At 27.4% G+C, this 19,439-nt stretch overlaps 3 protein-coding genes and 1 pseudogene across 3 annotated transcripts; 2 read left to right on the top strand and 2 right to left on the bottom strand.

Annotated features, from left to right (window-relative positions):
- Nucleotides 1-3,612: 3,612 nt before the first annotated feature.
- LOC126555367 (death-associated inhibitor of apoptosis 2-like) lies at nucleotides 3,613-4,084 on the top strand. Its single transcript, XM_050210295.1, has one exon. The coding sequence runs from the start codon at nucleotides 3,631-3,633 to the stop codon at nucleotides 4,027-4,029; it is 399 nt and encodes a 132-aa protein (XP_050066252.1). The 5' UTR covers nucleotides 3,613-3,630; the 3' UTR covers nucleotides 4,030-4,084.
- Nucleotides 4,085-5,278: 1,194 nt separating this feature from the next.
- On the bottom strand, nucleotides 5,279-6,703 carry LOC126555366 (uncharacterized; annotated as a pseudogene).
- A 6,936-nt stretch (nucleotides 6,704-13,639) lies between these two features.
- LOC126555369 (putative nuclease HARBI1) lies at nucleotides 13,640-15,208 on the top strand. The gene is made up of 6 exons (XM_050210298.1): nucleotides 13,640-13,888; nucleotides 13,965-14,161; nucleotides 14,248-14,407; nucleotides 14,479-14,623; nucleotides 14,709-14,853; nucleotides 14,944-15,208. Exons 1-6 carry the CDS (start codon nucleotides 13,640-13,642, stop codon nucleotides 15,206-15,208), a joined length of 1,161 nt encoding a protein of 386 aa, XP_050066255.1.
- Nucleotides 15,209-15,675: 467 nt separating this feature from the next.
- Nucleotides 15,676-18,277, bottom strand: LOC126555368 (uncharacterized). Its single transcript, XM_050210297.1, has 5 exons — nucleotides 18,110-18,277; nucleotides 16,539-16,749; nucleotides 16,394-16,447; nucleotides 15,951-16,037; nucleotides 15,676-15,869 (listed from the first exon to the last, which is right to left on the bottom strand). Exons 1-5 carry the CDS (start codon nucleotides 18,275-18,277, stop codon nucleotides 15,676-15,678), a joined length of 714 nt encoding a protein of 237 aa, XP_050066254.1.
- Nucleotides 18,278-19,439: the final 1,162 nt, after the last annotated feature.

Genomic DNA, 19,439 nt, shown 5'->3' with positions numbered 1-19,439 from the left:
CCATTGTTTCGTCTACTGCTATCATACTACCAGGTTCTAACGTTTTTTGAAAATTATCAACAATTTTAATCACTAAATTTCTGATTTTGAAAATTCTATCATTCTCCGGAGCTTCCTCATTGTTTGAAAAATGCCAAAACCTCAATAAAAGTTCGAATCTATTTCTAGACATAATCTTACTAGCTACGTGATTCTTATACCTAGTTTTAACACTCCAATAATTTTTTAAACTGGGCAATGGCATCAACCCCATCCATATAAGTAAGCCCAAAAATAATTTAATTTCATCTGAGTCAGTAGGGGTCCACTTTGAATATCTGCTGGCTTTAGTTATTCTCCGCCCATTTAGCATTTGATCAGCATTTCGGTTTGTTTCTACTACCATTAAATCAATTATTTCATTAGTAATGAACAAGTTAAAATAATCCCAAACCGTTGCATTAGGCAAAATATCGATTTTTAACCCAGGATTGCCATTAAAAACAATATTCTTTTGGTTTTTGCAAGTTACGTCACACCATTCTTGTACGGAAGGAATAGGTTGTTGAGCAAATATGGATTCGTCTAAATCTTCGGTATTACTATTTTCTATAAATTAAAATTAATACTTGTTATAATATTTATTTATTTTATTTTTTACATTAAAATATTTTTTTATTTTTATAGTACCTAGTGCATTACATAGTGTGTACTGGTTTTGGAATATTTGCGTTCAAATAAAATGGACATGACTTTAGTATGGGTTCCCCAAAACATATTACGTTATTAACTTATTTTTTAATATTTCAATATTACATATTAATATATTATTATATTTTATAACATATTACGATTTTTAAACTTTATAAATGTTGCTCGATTTAAATTAATAGGTAATTTTACTCACCATTAGACGAATTTTCGGATTCTTCAGGCACGTAGTGTCCATCCACATCTGAGTCGTCGTCGTCGAAATCACTTAAACTATTATAGTCATCGTCACTCTCTTCTAGTAACTGTCTTACAACATTTTCATCCGAGAGTTTAATTCTCTTTGGACGAGTATTCATTTTAAAAATTGTATTTCAGAAATATGACAAAAATGTAATTTAAGGCTGATACGAATCACGATCGTTAGTACTTAGTAAACATAAACATTCTATTAAGACAGGCGGCTGCCAAGTGGCGTATGGCGATAATGAAAATTACTATAGCGCCGTTAGGCCGCCGGCGGTCTTATTTATTTTATACTTTATTAATAATACACACCATAAACCGAACATTTGAATTTCGGAATATATTTTTAGACCAAATATTTCCCGAGATAATGCTAATAGCATTTCACGAATGACAACATAAAAATCCCGATAACGTTTTAAAAATACCATTAAGTAAGGCCGCCGGCTGCCGCATGGCACTTAACGTGTTAATTTTAATCTAATTAACATTTCTTGCCAATTAGAGTAGTATAAAATATGTGTTTTGGACATTTCATGTATCTTCAAATAGGCAGTCAAATTTTTCCAGTCATTATACCCAATTCCCGAAGCAACACCAGTATCAGATAACTTGACACTAAACATTCTACAGCAAAAACAATATGCAAGTAGTATAAATATGGGGCGTCTGGCTCCATTTTTCAGCGGAGATGAAAAAAGTTTGAGGGGGTATGGTCCCTGTTGCCGCCGCAACATAATTCTAAAATAATATAAAATAGTTATCGATATCGGACAGCTGGACACACACACACACACTATCAACTGTTACCATAATATTTATTTTTGTATGTACCTATTTGAATGTGTCTTGTGAGTTATATAATATGTAGATTACACCGCGTTATCGTACGCCGCCGCCGTGCATCTGCTTCGATATATTAACGCGGCCGGCGAAATTATAAGGATTCAGGCCGGCCCAGTCGTAATATAATATTATAAAAGTTTTAGTCTTTCTCCAGCGTTTGTGCATCAACGCATTTTTCGATCGTGCGTTAATCGCCGGTTTATTTAATTTTTTTCTACATAAAATTGTGGGCGCAAATCGCCACTAATTTTTCTTATACCTGGTGTGGCACGAATCGCCACATTTATATTATATTATTCATTTTTGGTGTGAGCGCTAATCGCCACCTTTGTTCTTATTATTATTATATCGTCATATTATATATATACGTGCGCTAATCGCCATCATACGTTGTCTTATATATTATATTAAAAATTGCATTTTGTGTACGCAAGGCGCAAATCGCCATTATTATTATTATACTGTGTGCGCGCTAATCGCCACCAATTTTAAACATTTTATTTTATATGCAACGTTGATTTTTATAGGCGCTAATCGTCTTTTTGAATTAACACCTATTATTTTTATTATATTATTATTTTGTGTATTATTTCAATTATTGTTTTCGTGTTGTGTTTTGTGAAATTATATTATCGTAGTAGCGGCTGGCCAGCAGTTCTCCGTCTAATTACGTGAGTTATATTGTTTATTACCGTATTAGTATTTATTATATGTTTTATACAATATTATAATATTATATATCTATTGTTGAGCCAAAGGGCTATATTTTCAACACTATTTTTACCTGTTGGGCCAGAAGGGCCGTAATTATTTATTATATTATTGTTTATTTATTATATTTTACTTTCCATTACCAATTTGAGTTACCATTTTTATTACCTATCCGTTTTAGCATTTAAGAGTATACACACACAACACAGATAATACACATAATTACACTACACGCATTACGTAGCTCGACAGTTTTTTGCCCGGCAATCCCGACCACTGCTGTTCGAGCTATTACACCACTACACACCCAGCTAGTCCTTCAAAATATTTTTTTTAGACCTAAGTGTTAGTGGTGAGCAACATTCATAGGTGTCGGGGTGCGCGTATTATCGTCATACGCTCCCGGCCCGTTCAGTCCCTTGCAGTGTAAGAAATTCCCGCTGTAAAATGGAGCCAGACGCCCCATGGTTTTTCTAACCATTTTTAGTATAAATATGGGGCGTCTGGCTCCATTTTTCAGAGGAGATGAAAAAAGTTTGAGGAGGTATTGTCCCCTTGCAGTGTAAGAAATTCCCGCTGTAAAATGGAGTCAGACGCCCCATGGTTTTTCTGAAAAAAACCTAGGTAAGTAATTCTCCCTTCCACACGTTATTTGATTTGATTTCACATGCATTTCAATTTTTTTAATATAATCAGTTTAGTGTATAACTATACATGCACAAGTAATATACTTAGTTTATAAATATGCGTTGAAACGATCATATCTGTGTAAATAGCATCTGTGTTTCACGTTTATTTCAGTTATTACATTTATTTCTATTCGTGTTTAATTTAAAACATTTAGTTTGTTACTAGCGGTTGAACAATTAAGTCGTGTTATATTTTTTTTATTATTTCTCTGATAAATTAGCTTATTGATTTGTTTTTTTTAAGTATTTATCTTGATATACATCTTAATTAAGTCTTGTTATATTTTTTTATTATTTCTCTGGTAAATTAGCTTATTGATGTTTTTTTTAAGTATTTATCTTGATATACATCTTAATTAAGTCTTGTTATATTTTTTTTATTATTTCTCTGGTAAATTAGCTTATTGATTGGTTTTTTAAAGTATTTATCTTAAGCTTTATTGTAACCATGAATTTACAGAAATTTTCCAACGATTTTCCATCTTTAGTTTATTTAGTAAGAAATAATTCATATCCAGTACATTCAGATTATACCACATTTATGTCAAGATTAAAAACATATAACTCATATCCATCTACTTCATGTCAAAATAAATATTCGTTAGCTGAATCTGGTTTAAAATATACCGGTGTAGGTGATATAGTTGAATGTTTTTTCTGTGGACTTGTCTTACAAAAATGGTCAAACGATGATATACCATGGGTCGAACACGCAAAATGGAATCCTAAATGTATATTTGTATTACTATGTAAAGGAAATGAATTTATAGAAAATGTAAAAAACGAATATGTAAAAGCTAGCCATGTTTGTGATTGTAAGTCTAAATCAAATGATATTACTTGTTAGTTTACTTTGATGTTTCTTATTACTTTTATAATTTATTTGTATTTCAAAATAAATATTGAATTAATCACTTAAATGTGTTAATATTTGATTTTATACCTCGTGAACTTGTTGTCAAGTAAGATAACGCGTCTAATTATATTAAATATATTAGATTAAAAAAATTGCAGTTTCGGGTTCGACAGATCAGGTAAGTAATTCTCCCTTCCACACGTTATTTGATTTGATTTCACGTTCACTTCAATTTTTTTAATGTGATCAGTTTAGTATATAACCATACATGTACAAGTAATACACTTAGTTTATAAATATGTGTTGTAACGATCATATATGTGTAAATAACATCTGTGTTTTACGTTTATTTCAGTTATTACATTTATTTCTATTCGATTTTAAAAATTATCATCAGAAATCGTCTATATCAAAAAGATCACGTCGTCATACAATATGAATCCATCAATTGTTGTTGCAAAATCAATATTCAGTATTAGACCTTTAACAAGAAAAGTGTAACGGTTGGATTTTTGGTTAATAAAACGATTTCTGTTATTGTAATACTAGAATGTAATGTTACTAAAAAATTGTTAACCTTCGATTTACTTCAGTGGTGTACACTAATGTGTGATAGCAATTATAGTTCAATAACTAATAATCTACATACTAATTGTAAACGTGTGAAAATAACTGATAACATATATTATTCAGTCAATTTAAATCAGTTAACTATTAAATTGCATGTTAATGATCATTTTATTACCTTATCATATACTGATTTACATCGTTTAAAACAATTAACAATGTATCGATTCACATATTGTAGAAAAGCAGAGAAAAAGTTGGTTTCATATCAGTCAACTTTTGATACCGTATATTCATTAATTAGAGCAGACATCAATATTCTACCATCATCTTGTCAGCGAAATGATTTTACTAATCAGTATATTCAAAATTTTGACTTTAGCATGTGTTGTATACAGAACGATGATTCTTGTTTTATATATGAAATACTTCAATTCCACAATAATTCACTATCAGATATGATATTATATGATATAATGTCGATTTAAAATAAAATTTGTATTGAACTTTATACCATTATAATTGTTATAATTACTCTAAGAATTGATTTCAATATTATAGTAAAAGAATAAGATTAATTAATTTTATCAATTTTAATAATTTATTTATTAAATATCATAATTTATAGGTACTACCAATAAAAATTTTTACAAAATAATATATTTGCATTTTTTTATTTTTTACTGTTTTTCACAATCTTCCGTTTCGGATCCGATGAACATCGATTTAAAATTGTGCGAATTAGTTCATTTATTTTTATAGATATTTCGTTGTCAGCAGGAAAGTATTGCTAGTGTACAACTTTACACTAGCTTCAGAATGTTTCCATCTATTATAAAAAATCATTATTTAATAATATTCGTAATATGTTTTTATTTAATCATGTTATAGTTAAATATCAACGATAAAATCCTCAATCTTATTATTTAATTAGAATTTAATAATTTATTTGTGTTGAATAATAATAGGTAACGGTCAAATTAAAAAATAATCTGGTGATCAATAAATGATTGTATCGCTGTTGTTTAACTATAGTTCATCATTTAATCATTGGTTTTTTTTATTATGGTTTTTACCTTTCAAGTGACGGAATGTCCTTTATAACACTAGTTTTATAATGTTGAATGACGTAGTAGTCATCGCATTTTGGCGCTACTGGACACCGAATCGTATACGTGTAATTTCCTTCCGTCAATGTTATTGAGTTAGAAACGTTATCTTCAATATTTCCTTTCGAAATTACACTAGCTAAGGCATCCTTGTACGTCTCTATTGATTCTGTTCGCTGCTATACATTCATATATATTTATATTAAAAATGAAATGTGTGGTGTGTGTGTGTGTATATGTGTGTGTGTGTGTGTGTAATATTTAAAAAAATAATACAATACAAATTATTACCTTTCCAGCCTTAGTCATTTTAACTTTTGGTTCAGTATCATTTTTTCTTTTTTTATTCTGCATTTTTACCGGTTTTAAAGAAGATGATAGTGTTGATAGCATACTACTTTCATTCTATTATTTAATAATAATATATTAATATCATACACACACATACATAAACAAATAGGTATAGGTACTTACATCATCATTTGAAGAGCTTTCGCCTGCAGATACATTAGTATAGTACGACATATTATTTTTATATATATTAAATATACCTTAAATAAAAATGATAATCAGTATAAGTTTAATTTTTAATATAACAGAATGTTTAAAAAACATTTACCTGATCAAATTGTGTTACTTGGTTTGTTATCGACTTGTAGCAAACGGATATATTACGGTATGAAACGACGAAACATAAAATTTATAGACAATGTTGAGATTTAACACTAACTATAATCAATGTCTACTGATCACTTATATACAGATTTGTAAGGTTGTGGTATCATATGGTGTGATCATAGTTTTACCTAATCTATAAAATAACTGTGGTAGCGTTGTAATATGGCGTGATCATAGTTTTACCTATTCTATAAAAAATATCTGTGATCAAAGTGAAATATGGCGTGATCACATATCACACCACTGGATCAGACTATAAATCTGGTTCATAATCATTCAATGTTTTTAGACTTATAGTCATTTACAAAGTGCTCTTGAGTAGGTTATAGTCTATTATCCTCGGTCTTTCAGTACTTGTGTAAGTCGCTGACTTTATTACAACACTATCATCAAGCAAGGTTTTTGATATTAGTTAAGTTTTATTAATAATTAATCTAAATTAAATACAATATTAATTTGAAGAAACAGTTTGATTCTTAATTCATTTTTAATTGATAAACTAAAACCTACTTATTCAACGCAACAACATGGACCGAGGTATTCATCAAACTATGCAGCAAAACAATAAGTAAGATAAAATACAAATATAATTAATTATAAATAAATATGTTTTAATAATTTACAAAATGTCAGTGAAATAAAAAAATCAGATGAATAATGAAATATTTAAAATATAAATTAATACATACGTATAATATGAAAATATAAATAAAATATAAAAAAATAAAATTGGTTGAATTCAAATTCAATATTTAATATATATAATAAAAGTTGTAAAACACGATCAGATTAAAAAATATATGATATAAAATCAAAGTTAAAAATTATTATTTTATTTGAATATTGTTTGTGTCATTATAGATTAATTAAGCTGCTAGTGAATCGGTTAGTCTTAGTGAACAAATATAAAAGATATGATCATATTTATTTATATATTTTTTTAAAAATAATAAGTTATGGTCTATAAAATATTTATATTATTGATTATAAATAAATATGTTTTAATAATTTACAAAATTTCAGTGAAATAAAAATCAAAATAATTATGAAATATTTAAAATAAAATGAAAACATACGTATTATATGAAAATATAAATAAAATGAATAAAATATAAAAAAATAAAATTGGTTGAATTCAAATTCAATATTTAATATATATATATATATATATTATATAATAAAAGTTAATAAATATAGCTCCGTTACGCCAGCACTGCCACTTTTGAATTTTAATACCATACCTTGACAGTATTATGTACTTTTTTTTGTACAATTTTGTACAGGTAAAATAAAATTTTGTACAACACCCCAAACTCGACCAAAACCGTTTTTCCTATGCGCGTGCTGGAATAACGTTACTCCAGCACTGCCATTACCAAATATTTAAAAATTCAATTTTAAATAATACAGTATTATGTAATTTTTTTGTACAATTTTGTACAGGTAAAATAAAATTTTGTACAACACACCCCAAACCCGATCAAAACCGTTTTTCCTATGCGCGTGCTGGAATAACGTTACTCCAGCACTGCCATTACAAATATTCAAAAATTACCTGAAGAATGACTACGTATGTGTTACGTTAAAGTACTGACTATTAATCCAACATATTCTTATTACAATTAATATATTAATTAAAAAAAAAAAAAAACGAAATCAAGCGACATTACTACTTAGTTAATTATGTATATAATATTAATAATACTAATAATCATTAGAACAAATTTAATACCTACATAAATATTTTTATTACTCATAAATCATAATTAAGAATTACAAAACAAATTAGTTAAAAAGAAAAACATTATATTATTATTATAATTTTATATTATATTATAAAAATATAAATATAAAATATTTTGTATAAATATTATATTATTATTTTGTATAAAATAAAATTTCAGCGTTCACTTTGAAATTAGCCGATTTTGATAATACATGGTCCTTTGTATCATCATATGATTTCCCATTGTTGGTTAGATCTTAAGCAATATGCGATGTAATGCCCATGTATTTGTCTCAGATCCCCCCTTTGTGGACCATCAAACGCAATTACACCACGCAAATTGTAATTGTCACCATGTATTGCGATTTCATTTCTGATTTCAAACTTGTGGGAGACAGTGTATTAGTAATTGACATGATATGGACGTTCTACAATCACGCAGTGTATCGTACCCCCTATTTATATTATTCCACCCGGTATAGACGTGCGCACGGGTGTTGCAAGGTATGGTATAGCAACACCTGCGGGCTACAAACACTCACAATTTTTATTTTTTCTAACTAAAAATAGTTAGTAACGTAGTAGTTAAAATTTACAAAATAAGAAACATTACAAAAGACGTCTAGCATTGTAATAATAATAATAATATGTAATAACGTATTGTATAAAATAAATGACATTTTTGTATTAATAAAATAAATAATATGTATTGACTTATTAAATATAATTTTTAGCAACACCTACCACTAAGTCCTGCACACGCCTATGCCACCCGGAGCATATAGGAAAAACGGTTTTGATCGGGTTTGGGGTGTTGTACAAAATTTTATTTTACCTGTACAAAATTGTACAAAAAAAAGTACATAATACTGTCAAGGTTTGGTATTAAAATTCAAAAGTGGCAGTGCTGGCGTAACGGACCTATTAAAGTAGGGCATAGTAAAACACGATCAGATTAAAAAATATATGATATAAAATCAAAATTGAAAATTATTATTTTATTTGAATATTGTTAATATCATTATAGATTAATTAAGCTGCATGGTGAATCTGCTAGTCTTAGTGAATAAATATAAAAGATATGATTGTTTTTATTTTTTTATATATTTTTTAAAAAATAATAAGTTATGTGACTATAAAATATTTATATTATTGATTATAAAAAAAATATGTTTTAATATTTTTCAAAATTTCAGTGAAATAAAAATCAGATGAATAATGAAATATTTAATATCAAATAAATTCATATTACGCATAAATAAAAAAAATAAATCAATAAAATATATAAAGTACATTCAATAATCTAAATTTTATATAAAATAAAAAATTATGAAATCAGTATTTTATTTTTATTAAAATATATTTTAGTAACATAGATAAAAATAATACTATGATACTATTAATTGATGTTGTTTAATTACAGGCAAAAACCAAAAAATAAAATAATTATAATTGATTTCGAATTCAGCAACTATCAACGTACAGATTTAATACTTATTTCTGCAGCTATATCACAGACTCACGTAAAATCTGAAATTATTCGTCTACGAGGTCGACCTTTAATAATATCACCTGATGGAAGAATAAGATTAATGAATAATTATTCATATACAAAAACTAGAGATTTGCTACTAAAAATTTTTGAAAAGAAACCAGATCAGCTTCAAGTTATATTAAACGAATTACAACTTTCTCTCCAATAAACTAAAGTCACTACTTAAAACTCTCAAAACCAATCTGTACAAAAGTCATATTCAAAACCTCTCTTTTTCTAACGGATCAATCTGGCGTAAAACAAAGTCAATATTGCGGATTAAGGACTCCCCTCCTCCAATTCGCCGCCCAGACAACTCACTTGCTTTCTCAGATAAGGAAAAAGCGGATATTCTCGCCGAAGAACTATCAGGAGTATTCAAACCACATCTTATTCCCACACCAGCACTACATATGTCGACAGTTATGAATTCACTTCAATCAACTTTACCTATGGCACTTCCTGCAAAACCAACCTCCCCAGCGGAGATATTAGGCATTATAAAAAAACTTGCAAATAACAAATCTCCAGGCCACGACCTTATTTCCAACAAGTTGTTAAAAATCTCCCTACGAAAATAATTGTTCATCTATCACATATTTATAATGCTGCCCTTCGCCTATCTTACTTCCCAACTACTTGGAAATCATCAGTCATTGTCACTGTACTCAAACCTGGTAAGCCTCCAGAACAACCCTCCTCGTACCGGTTCTTGGAAAAATATTAGAAAAAGTCATCCTCAAGCGCATCACTACCATTGCGCAATTGAACAACAGGATTCCAAACTTCCAGTTTGGTTTCCGATCTCTTCACGCCACAACTCATCAACTTCACCGTGTAGTGGACACCATCTCAACAGCACTCGAAACCAAAAAATACTGCGCTGGAGTCTTTCTAGACGTTGGGAAAGCATTTGATACCGTCTGGCACGAAGGTCTTCTTTTTAAGCTAAAAAAAATATTTCCTGCCCCTTTATACCTAATGCTGAAATCATATCTAGAAAATCGTTCATTTAATGTCCGGCACAACCTACAACACTCCAATCAATTTCCTATCTCTGCTGGTGTCCCTCAAGGCAGTGATATCGCTCCATTCCTATATACCATATACACGTCAGACCTGCCTACATCTGAAGATACTATAGTTGGAACATATGCTGATGATACTGCCTTATTATCAGTTTCCTCTGACCATACCATTGCTTCTCAACAAATACAAACTCACCTAAATAATCTTTCACAATGGTTCACCAATTGGAAGATAAAAATCAACGAATCTAAGTCTTCCTTTATCACTTTTACACTTCGACCTCATAGCTGCCCAGCTGTATCAATAAACAACATTGACATCCCTCACTCGACTGAAGTTAAATACCTCGGGCTTATACTTGACAGACGCTTGACTTGGTCTCCGCATCTAAAGAATAAGCGAAAAAAGCTTAATTCCAGACTCCACCTTTTAAGACCACTCCTACGTTCGAACTTAACTATACCTATCAAAATAATCCTATATAAAACTCTTCTTAAACCAATCTGGACGTATGGCATCGTAATCTGGGGCTCTGCAAAGAATTCAAATAAAAAAACTATTCAAGCCTTCCAAAACATATTTCAACGTGTAATCACTGGTGCACCCTGGTTTGTCTCAAATGAGTCACTAAATAATGACCTCAAATTAACATCCATCAATGAAACTGCCTCTATCTTCTACAAGCGCTTCCACTCCAAACTACGAGATAATCCTAATCAACTGATAAACGAATTAGCTTCACTTACACTCCCCGGCAACCCAGCTAGACGCCTCAAAAGAAACTGGTGCCGTGACCTGATAACTTAAGATTAAGTACTTAAAATATTCAGGGGTGTCACAAATGTGTGATTTCGCCTTCATGTATATAATTTAACTGTTGAACTATCTGTAAAATATCTATATTACTTATTGTACTCGATGTATAGATTGTAATTTTTCATAATAAAGTCAAAAACTGTAAAAAAAAAAAAAAAATTAAACGAATTACATTTAGCTATGAAATCAAAAACGTCGAACCTAACTACAAGCTTTTTAAAAAACTATCTTGATTTTAATAACCAAAATGCAATTATTTTACTATGGAATGGTAATTCAGATAAAAATATTTTACAAAGATTAGGTTTTAATACAAATATAATGTTGAATATGACTGCATACGATACTGATAATAATAGAGTATTTTATTTAAAATTAATTAATTTTAAAAGTAATGAAATTATATTAAACCATAAATTAGGTTATATAATTAAAAATGGTAGATTTTTATCGTTGAAGGAAACTCATGATTCAATTTGTAATCAAAACCATGATATAACTTATATACACGATGCAGTTAGTGATGTAAAATTAACGAAATGTATTTTCAACTATTTATGTATAAAAAACAATTATCAGTTTATATTAAGTAAAATAATAAAATAATATAAGTTCTTACATTATACTAATATTGAAAAATTAACCTCATCCGTTAAAAATAATTACAATCGATTTTCATTTTAACAAATATTAACATGTCGATTTAATACTTAATTTCTACAGCTATATCGCAGACTTACATTAAATCTAAAATTAAACGACATTGAGAACGACCTTTCATAATATCACTTGATGGATGAATAAGACTAATGAATATAATATATATATAAACCAGAGATTTGATACTAAAAAAATTTTGAAAAAAAAACCAGATCAGCTTAAAGTTATAGCCTACTAAGTTAATTATTTATGTATAAAAAAGCAATATTATCAGTTCATATTAAATAAAATAATAAAATTATATTGACTTATCTTTAATAACAATAGATCGTAATTAGTAACACAGTAATATTTTAAAAATTAACCTCGATCGTTCAATGGTCAACGCTATTGATTGTAATAATAATAAATAATGACTTAATAAGCATAAATGGTTAATACGTTTTTTTTATTTAGTAATAATAATTTATTTATTGTTATTTAATGGTAAATTTTATATTATTATTATTATTATGTATTTATTTTTAATTACAGTAAAATACAACGAAATGTAATATCAAAAAGAACACGTATGAACGTAATTGGAAGCGGACTTATTCAATTAAATCGGTTTAAAAAATGTTCAAAAACGTTTGTTTTAAAAAACGATTATAATTTCATAGACTTTAATCAATTTTTTGACTACGGTTTTGAAATGATTGTTTGTAAATTAAAAAAAATGACACAACAAACTAGTATTAAATTTAACTTATATCTTGACTGTGTTTATGTACATGTGTTAACACAGGAATACCGAGATATTTCATTTAAAACAGTGAATGTGTTGGCATATACAAATTCAAATTTCGAAAATTTATTAAAAAAAATGTTTGATAAAATTAACAAAGAGGAAAGTAATTTTGTAACTAAAGGAAGTGGTTGGAGTTTATATTCAATTGATGCATTACAATTAAGAATCAATATTGTAAACCCTTTAACCGGATCATCTTATGTAATTTTACCAGAATGTATAAGGAATAAGAAAGCTGTTATAAATGTAAAAAATAATGATAACAAATGTTTCAAATATGCAATTTTAACAAAATATAATACTCGTTCAGATAAAACTAAATTTAGTAATCAATATTTTAAAATACTTGAAAAAAAAAGTAGATTAAATTTTCATTGTATCGATTTTCCGACACCAGGGACCCAATTTTTGAAACAGTCGACTATTTAGTCGCATGCGATAAATACGTTTGTCGTATGAAAAAAAAATAAAGCTATTTTTGAAATATGATATGATTTAGTCACACAAAAATCATTCGACTATTTGTCTACTGGTGTAATGGTGGTGACAAAATGTTTGTCGCATGAAAATTTATTATCATTTGATAACATCAGTAAATAACATTAATCCTTATAAATAAATAATCATTTTAATTTATAAATTTAAAATTTTTATTTAACAATCAAGTCTTGTTTTTTTATAAAAAACTAAAAATGTCTGATTTTGATATTATGACGAATTTTGTCATCAATAATTTCATAGAAAATGCTGTTTGTGTAAACGAAGATAATTGCGTTAGAAATGATTTTCATAAACCTTTATCGGATCCATTTACACAGACCGAACAAATATTTATAAAAAATTTTCGTTTAACAAAACCCGTTGCACGTTGTCTGATTGATATGTTAAGACCATTTCTTAAAGTGCCAAGCCGTTTGTCATCGATTGATATAGACACTAAAGTTTGAACATTTTAAATAAAATTTGTAATTTAATGATCTATAATGATTTTTATTTCATGAAAATTATATATTGTAGGTGCTAGTTGCCTTAAACTTCTTTGCTACAGGATCATACCAAACACCGGTTGGCAACAGTAGATACACTTTATTGTCACAAGCTTCAGTTTCTTGTTGCATTAAAGAGGTTGTAACAGCTCTCAACAATCCTACTATATTTAACTCTTGGGTTAAATTCCCAAACAGTATCCGTGAGCTCACTGCAGTTCGTCACGAGTTAGACATTTATTATTTAGTAGTTCTCTAAATTGAAATAATTTGTATAGAACAATTTAATAATTGCTCACTTTCCCCCTTTTTAGGTTTTATCGTAAAACTGGATTTCCAGGCGTGATTGGATGTTTGGATTGTACCCATGTAGCTGTAGTACCTCCATCAAAAAATCTCAATCTAAATGAAAACAGGTACCCTGAGTACATGTATGTGAACCGTAAAAATTATCATTCGATAAACGTTCAACTAGTAAATAACATTTTAATTTTTTTTTTCTAATTTAATTTAATACAATAAATGATAACATATTTTAAATTTAGATATGTGACGTAAATCTAAAAATATTTAATGTAAATGCATTATTTCCGGGTAGTACACATGACGTACACATCTGGAATAATAGTAAAGTTTCAAATACCCTTCAAGAATTACATTCCAGAAATTTTAACAACTTCTTTTTATTAGGTAAATAATTATGTATAATTTTACTAGATAGATAAATAAATAAATTTATTTTTAAATTATAATTTTGATACAAAAATTCTTGTAGGAGATTCAGGTTATCCGTTACGGCCTTGGCTACTCACGCCTATAACACACCCCATCACAGCAGCTGAAGAGCTTTACAACAAAAAACAAATGTCTACAAGAAGTATCATCGAACGATGTAATGGTGTGCTCAAAATGCGTTTTAGGTACCTACCTACTTATTTATTTTATTGAATATTTAATACATTTAGATTTGATTCATTCATTCCTTCATTCTAAATTAAACATAATTAAAGGTGTCTTCTCAAGGATAGGGTATTACATTATAAACCCGAAAAAGCATCTCAGATTATTAATGCATGTGTTGTATTACACAATATGTGCATTGAATACAACGTTCCTGAAATTGAAGAGACTGAAGAGGATATTGATATGGGAATTAATCAGGACCAAAGACCATTTGAGGAGCAACATGACAATCGGAATCAGTATTTAATGCAAGGAAAACAGCAACGAGTTAAAATAACACAGTTACTTGAAAATAGAAATTTACATGTATAAATCACCTTGTTTTATTAAAAATATTAAATAATATTTTAAAAAGGAACTCTGTTGTTTTACTGTCTTAAGTAAATATGAATAACAAAATTTAAATTACATTACAATTTTAAATATAACAAATAATAACATAAAATAGTATAATAATATATTAAAAAATATTTTGAAAAACTAAAAAGGAACTCTGTTGTTTTACTGTCTTAAGTAAATATGAATAACAAAATTTAAATTACATTACAATTTTAAATATAACAAATAATAACATAAAATAGTATAATAATATATTAAAAAATATTTTGAAAAACTAAAAAGGAACTTTGTTGTTTTACTGTCTTAAGTAAATATGAATAACAAAACTTAAATTACATTACAATTTTAAATATAACAAATAATAACAACATAAAATAGTAAATATGAACAAAAAGGAACTTTGTTTTTAAAATATATTCCAATACCTACATTCCACAAAATCATTGATTTTTTAAAAAAGATGACAAAACATTATTTAGATTGTTTACAGCAATGGTTTGCTCGTCCATTAATTTAAGTTTTTTGGCATAATATTCTTTTTTTAGCTCTAGTTTTTGCTCTGCTATATTGGCTAATTTGTTTGCAGCCGAATTATGTTCATCTAACTGTTTTGACTTCGAGTTTTTTTTAAGATCTATGATTATTGATTGATTATTCTTGGCCAATTTTATAAATGCATCTTATATAACAATATAAAATACATATACATTCTTACTTTGCTTTTGATTAATGGAAACTAATGGTGGTGGAATTATGGCTGTATTAACTGGCTTAGGAGATGAATCTAAGACTTCATACATCACTATAAAATATAATTTCAGAATAAATGATTAATTTTAAATAGATTTTGATTTATTACCAGCGGCTAATACTTTCTTTTGATTATGTTATATTTTTTATATTTTTAATAAATATAATATAATTGTATAATTGTATAATTGTATATTATGAATAATTGTAATGAATTGGGGACATAAATATATTTTATGTAAAAAATAGTTACATGAATCACACAATGAGAATGGGAGTATTGAGTACAGCGATTGATATATAAGAGAGTATGGGGAAGTCACTATTCATAGACCATCAAGTTATAGTTTATTATTTATAATTAATTGAATATTACATATTATACAATAATAAAGTAAACATACTCACATTCATTGTCTAGGTTAATTTCAATAATCTCTTGATCAATATTTTGAGAATCTTCTATCCAAAACAAACCATTGGTATTACATTTTAAGTAATATACATATATATCATTAATAAAAATTGATTTACTAGAAACATAATATTATACCTAATTGATGATCATGATCATAAATGATCTCTACTGCAGATTCAGAACTATCTGTATGGCCAGTTACAGCAACATCACTTATTTGCGCAATGGCATTCAGCTGGACTTCTGACATGGTTATATTACAGGGAGGCCCACCTCCTGTACCATTACCATGCCTTTTAATAGCTGAAGCTTTGCTTTTAGCTGTAGCCTTGGTATCTTGCCATGCCTAAAAATAATTATTAAATCAGAAATATTAAGTTGGGTCAATGATTTTTTATTTTCAGTAAGTTAAGGTATTCCTGGTATCCCGTCAAAATAGCGAAAAAAGAAATCCGCAAACTAAAAATCTATAAATGTAAAAATTGTATGTGTGTACAACATAACATACAAAGGTGGGCATTAACTAGTTAAAAAGTTATTGGTTTTTAACTTTTTTACTTAACTAGTTAGTTTATTTTCTAATCAACTTATGAACTTAACTAGTTTAATTTACAGTTGAAATAACTTAGCTTTTCACAGTTGATTAAAACAAAATCCATCAAGTTAAAAATATTTTGATATTTTTCATTTATACGTAAATATTATTATATTAGTATAAAATAAAAATATACAATACTATTATAACACAAACTTATGTATACATTATATAGCTATAGTTGTGTATAATAAATACATGATAATAATTAATATTATGCTGTTCTATATTTATAGACAATATTATGAATTTAAATAACATTCACTCTTTATGTGATTTACATGCAAAACCAGTTTTTGACCAAATCAATTTTTTTATATGGTTGTAACTCAAAAACTAATATCACTGTAAATACTTGAATTTTTCACCAAATATTTATACTAGTGTTATCTATATACAGTTAAATTTTCAAAATATTTTGTTTTTTTTTATGTTATTTATAGACCCCGGAAATGTTCGATTTTAATGAGAATTTTTTTTTTGAAGTGTCAATAAAAAATTTTGAATGAACAAAAAAACTTGAAAAATTAATACAATGGTTCCTTATGAGTTGTTCTTATTGGAATTTAAAAAAAATCAAAAATCGTTAGTCACAGTTTTTTTTAAGCGTTTTTATAAGTCGTATATACTTGAAAATGTTATCAGTTATTTACATTGGCATTTTCTTTATATTATTTAATTTTCAAATATTTCTCTTATTTTAAGGCTATTTATAGACATTTTAAATATTCGTTTTTATTTAGTTTTTTTTTTATAAAAATCGATAAATTTTTTTGGCTGTGTCAAATACTTAAAAATTTTATACAAAGTTCTTTAGAGCATTAGTCTTATAGTGATTCAAAAATTAAAAGAATACATAAGCAATTTCTTTTTTATTAACATTTGAAGTTCATGAATATCATGAAAAACATGAATATTTGCAAATTATGTTGTAGGTATAATTCATAAAAGTTTTTGTAAAAGTAGCTAAGATTTGAAAATGTAATACAAGATTAGTTTTAAATAATTAAAATAATAATTAATGATTTTCGCTGTTTTGTACTCAATATTTTGCGTTTGATTTTTTATTTTCGCTATTTTGGAAGTGAATTAATAGTTAAAAACGAATTACCTTTTTCCATTTGCACCATGTTTTTTCAGCGTCCCATCTTGCACTCGCTTGTTTTTGAGTAAACGTACTCGAAAATTTACCGGCCATAAGTTGAGGGTCGAGAGCCAAAAGTTCAACCAACAACTTCATTTGTTGTTTAGTAGGTCTACATTTTATTTGAGCACTCATAATGACAAAACAATTTAAAAATGAAGACACTTAAACTCAAAACTTGGTGTTAAATAATAAAATTGGTTTATACTATATTACTATATCACTTATTGACTATTGCACTTTACACGTCGTTATCGTGTGTTTATACAAATGTTATCTTATCTATAAACGTGATTGCTAATTGTTACGTATTTTATCATATTTATTACATTTTGAGGTTAGAATAATGTATGCAAATTAGTTACCGCAGTGGTTCGTGCGACAAATGTTTTTCCATTCGATATACGATAAAATTTTATCGATACTAATTCAAAAATAGCCTTAAATTTTAATGTTCGATATAAATTAGTAGCATTCGATAAATTTATCATTTTATCATATGCGATAAATATGTCACCTAATCTATAACTCGTTTCAAAAATTGGGTCCCAGTTAATCAAATTAAATCATTTGAACGTTTAAATAATGTATCAGTTAATGTTTTTAGTTTAGATAATAAAAATGTTGTTTTCCCATTATATATGAATAATGTGGAAAGTAGAAACCATTTCGATCTGCTTTTAATTAATAATGGTATAACGTCACATTATTGTTTTATTAATGATTTTTGTAGACTTATTCGTAATCAAAAGACGAAACATAAATCTAAATTAATTATATGTAAAAGATGTTTTACAGTTTTTAGTAATATTCCTTGTAAATTCAAACTATGGGGTATTGATGGGTTAAAAAAACATAAAAAATTTGTGGAAAACATAAACTTGGAAGACCTGTAATGTTTGATAACGGTGATGACGATACTATTTATTTTAAAAATTTTAAAAGATCTCAACGAATACCTATAGTAATTTATTCTGATTTCGAATGTTATTTAAAACCTATAATAAACAACCAAGACATTAAAACTAAGACATTGATAACTCATAAACATAAACCTATGAGTTATGCATTTTACGTAAAAATAGATTATGCATTATACCTAAATATTAATAAAAAAATATAAAATTCCAACAAAACTTCATGTTTATAGAAATCGTAATGCAGCAAAACATTTCATGAAGACAATGATAGATATAGGTTCAAAAGTGTGTAATCTTTATAAGATAAATATACCCATGGACAAATTAACTGTTGATGAAGAGCATAAATTTCAAAATGCTAGATTATGTGAATGCTG

Source organism: Aphis gossypii, unplaced genomic scaffold (assembly GCF_020184175.1).
Source record: "Aphis gossypii isolate Hap1 unplaced genomic scaffold, ASM2018417v2 Contig00819, whole genome shotgun sequence".
Lineage (NCBI taxonomy): Eukaryota > Metazoa > Arthropoda > Insecta > Hemiptera > Aphididae > Aphis > Aphis gossypii.
Note: the sequence above shows the minus strand (reverse complement) of the source record. Positions and strands in the feature narration are given on the sequence as shown.

Excerpts from the sequence above, each read along its gene's own strand:
- LOC126555369 (XM_050210298.1), top strand. The coding sequence starts at position 13,640 with ATGTCTGATTTTGATATTATGACGAATTTTGTCATCAATAATTTCATA. Across the intron at positions 14,162-14,247 it reads CTCACTGCAGTTCGTCACGA|GTTTTATCGTAAAACTGGAT; the intron begins GTTAGACATTTA and ends CCCCCTTTTTAG. Across the intron at positions 14,408-14,478 it reads ATTCGATAAACGTTCAACTA|ATATGTGACGTAAATCTAAA; the intron begins GTAAATAACATT and ends TTTTAAATTTAG.
- LOC126555367 (XM_050210295.1), top strand. The coding sequence starts at position 3,631 with ATGAATTTACAGAAATTTTCCAACGATTTTCCATCTTTAGTTTATTTA.
- LOC126555368 (XM_050210297.1), bottom strand. The coding sequence starts at position 18,277 with ATGAGTGCTCAAATAAAATGTAGACCTACTAAACAACAAATGAAGTTG. Across the intron at positions 16,448-16,538 it reads TGATCATGATCATCAATTAG|AAGATTCTCAAAATATTGAT; the intron begins GTATAATATTAT and ends TGTTTTGGATAG. Across the intron at positions 15,870-15,950 it reads TTCCATTAATCAAAAGCAAA|ATCTTAAAAAAAACTCGAAG; the intron begins GTAAGAATGTAT and ends CAATAATCATAG.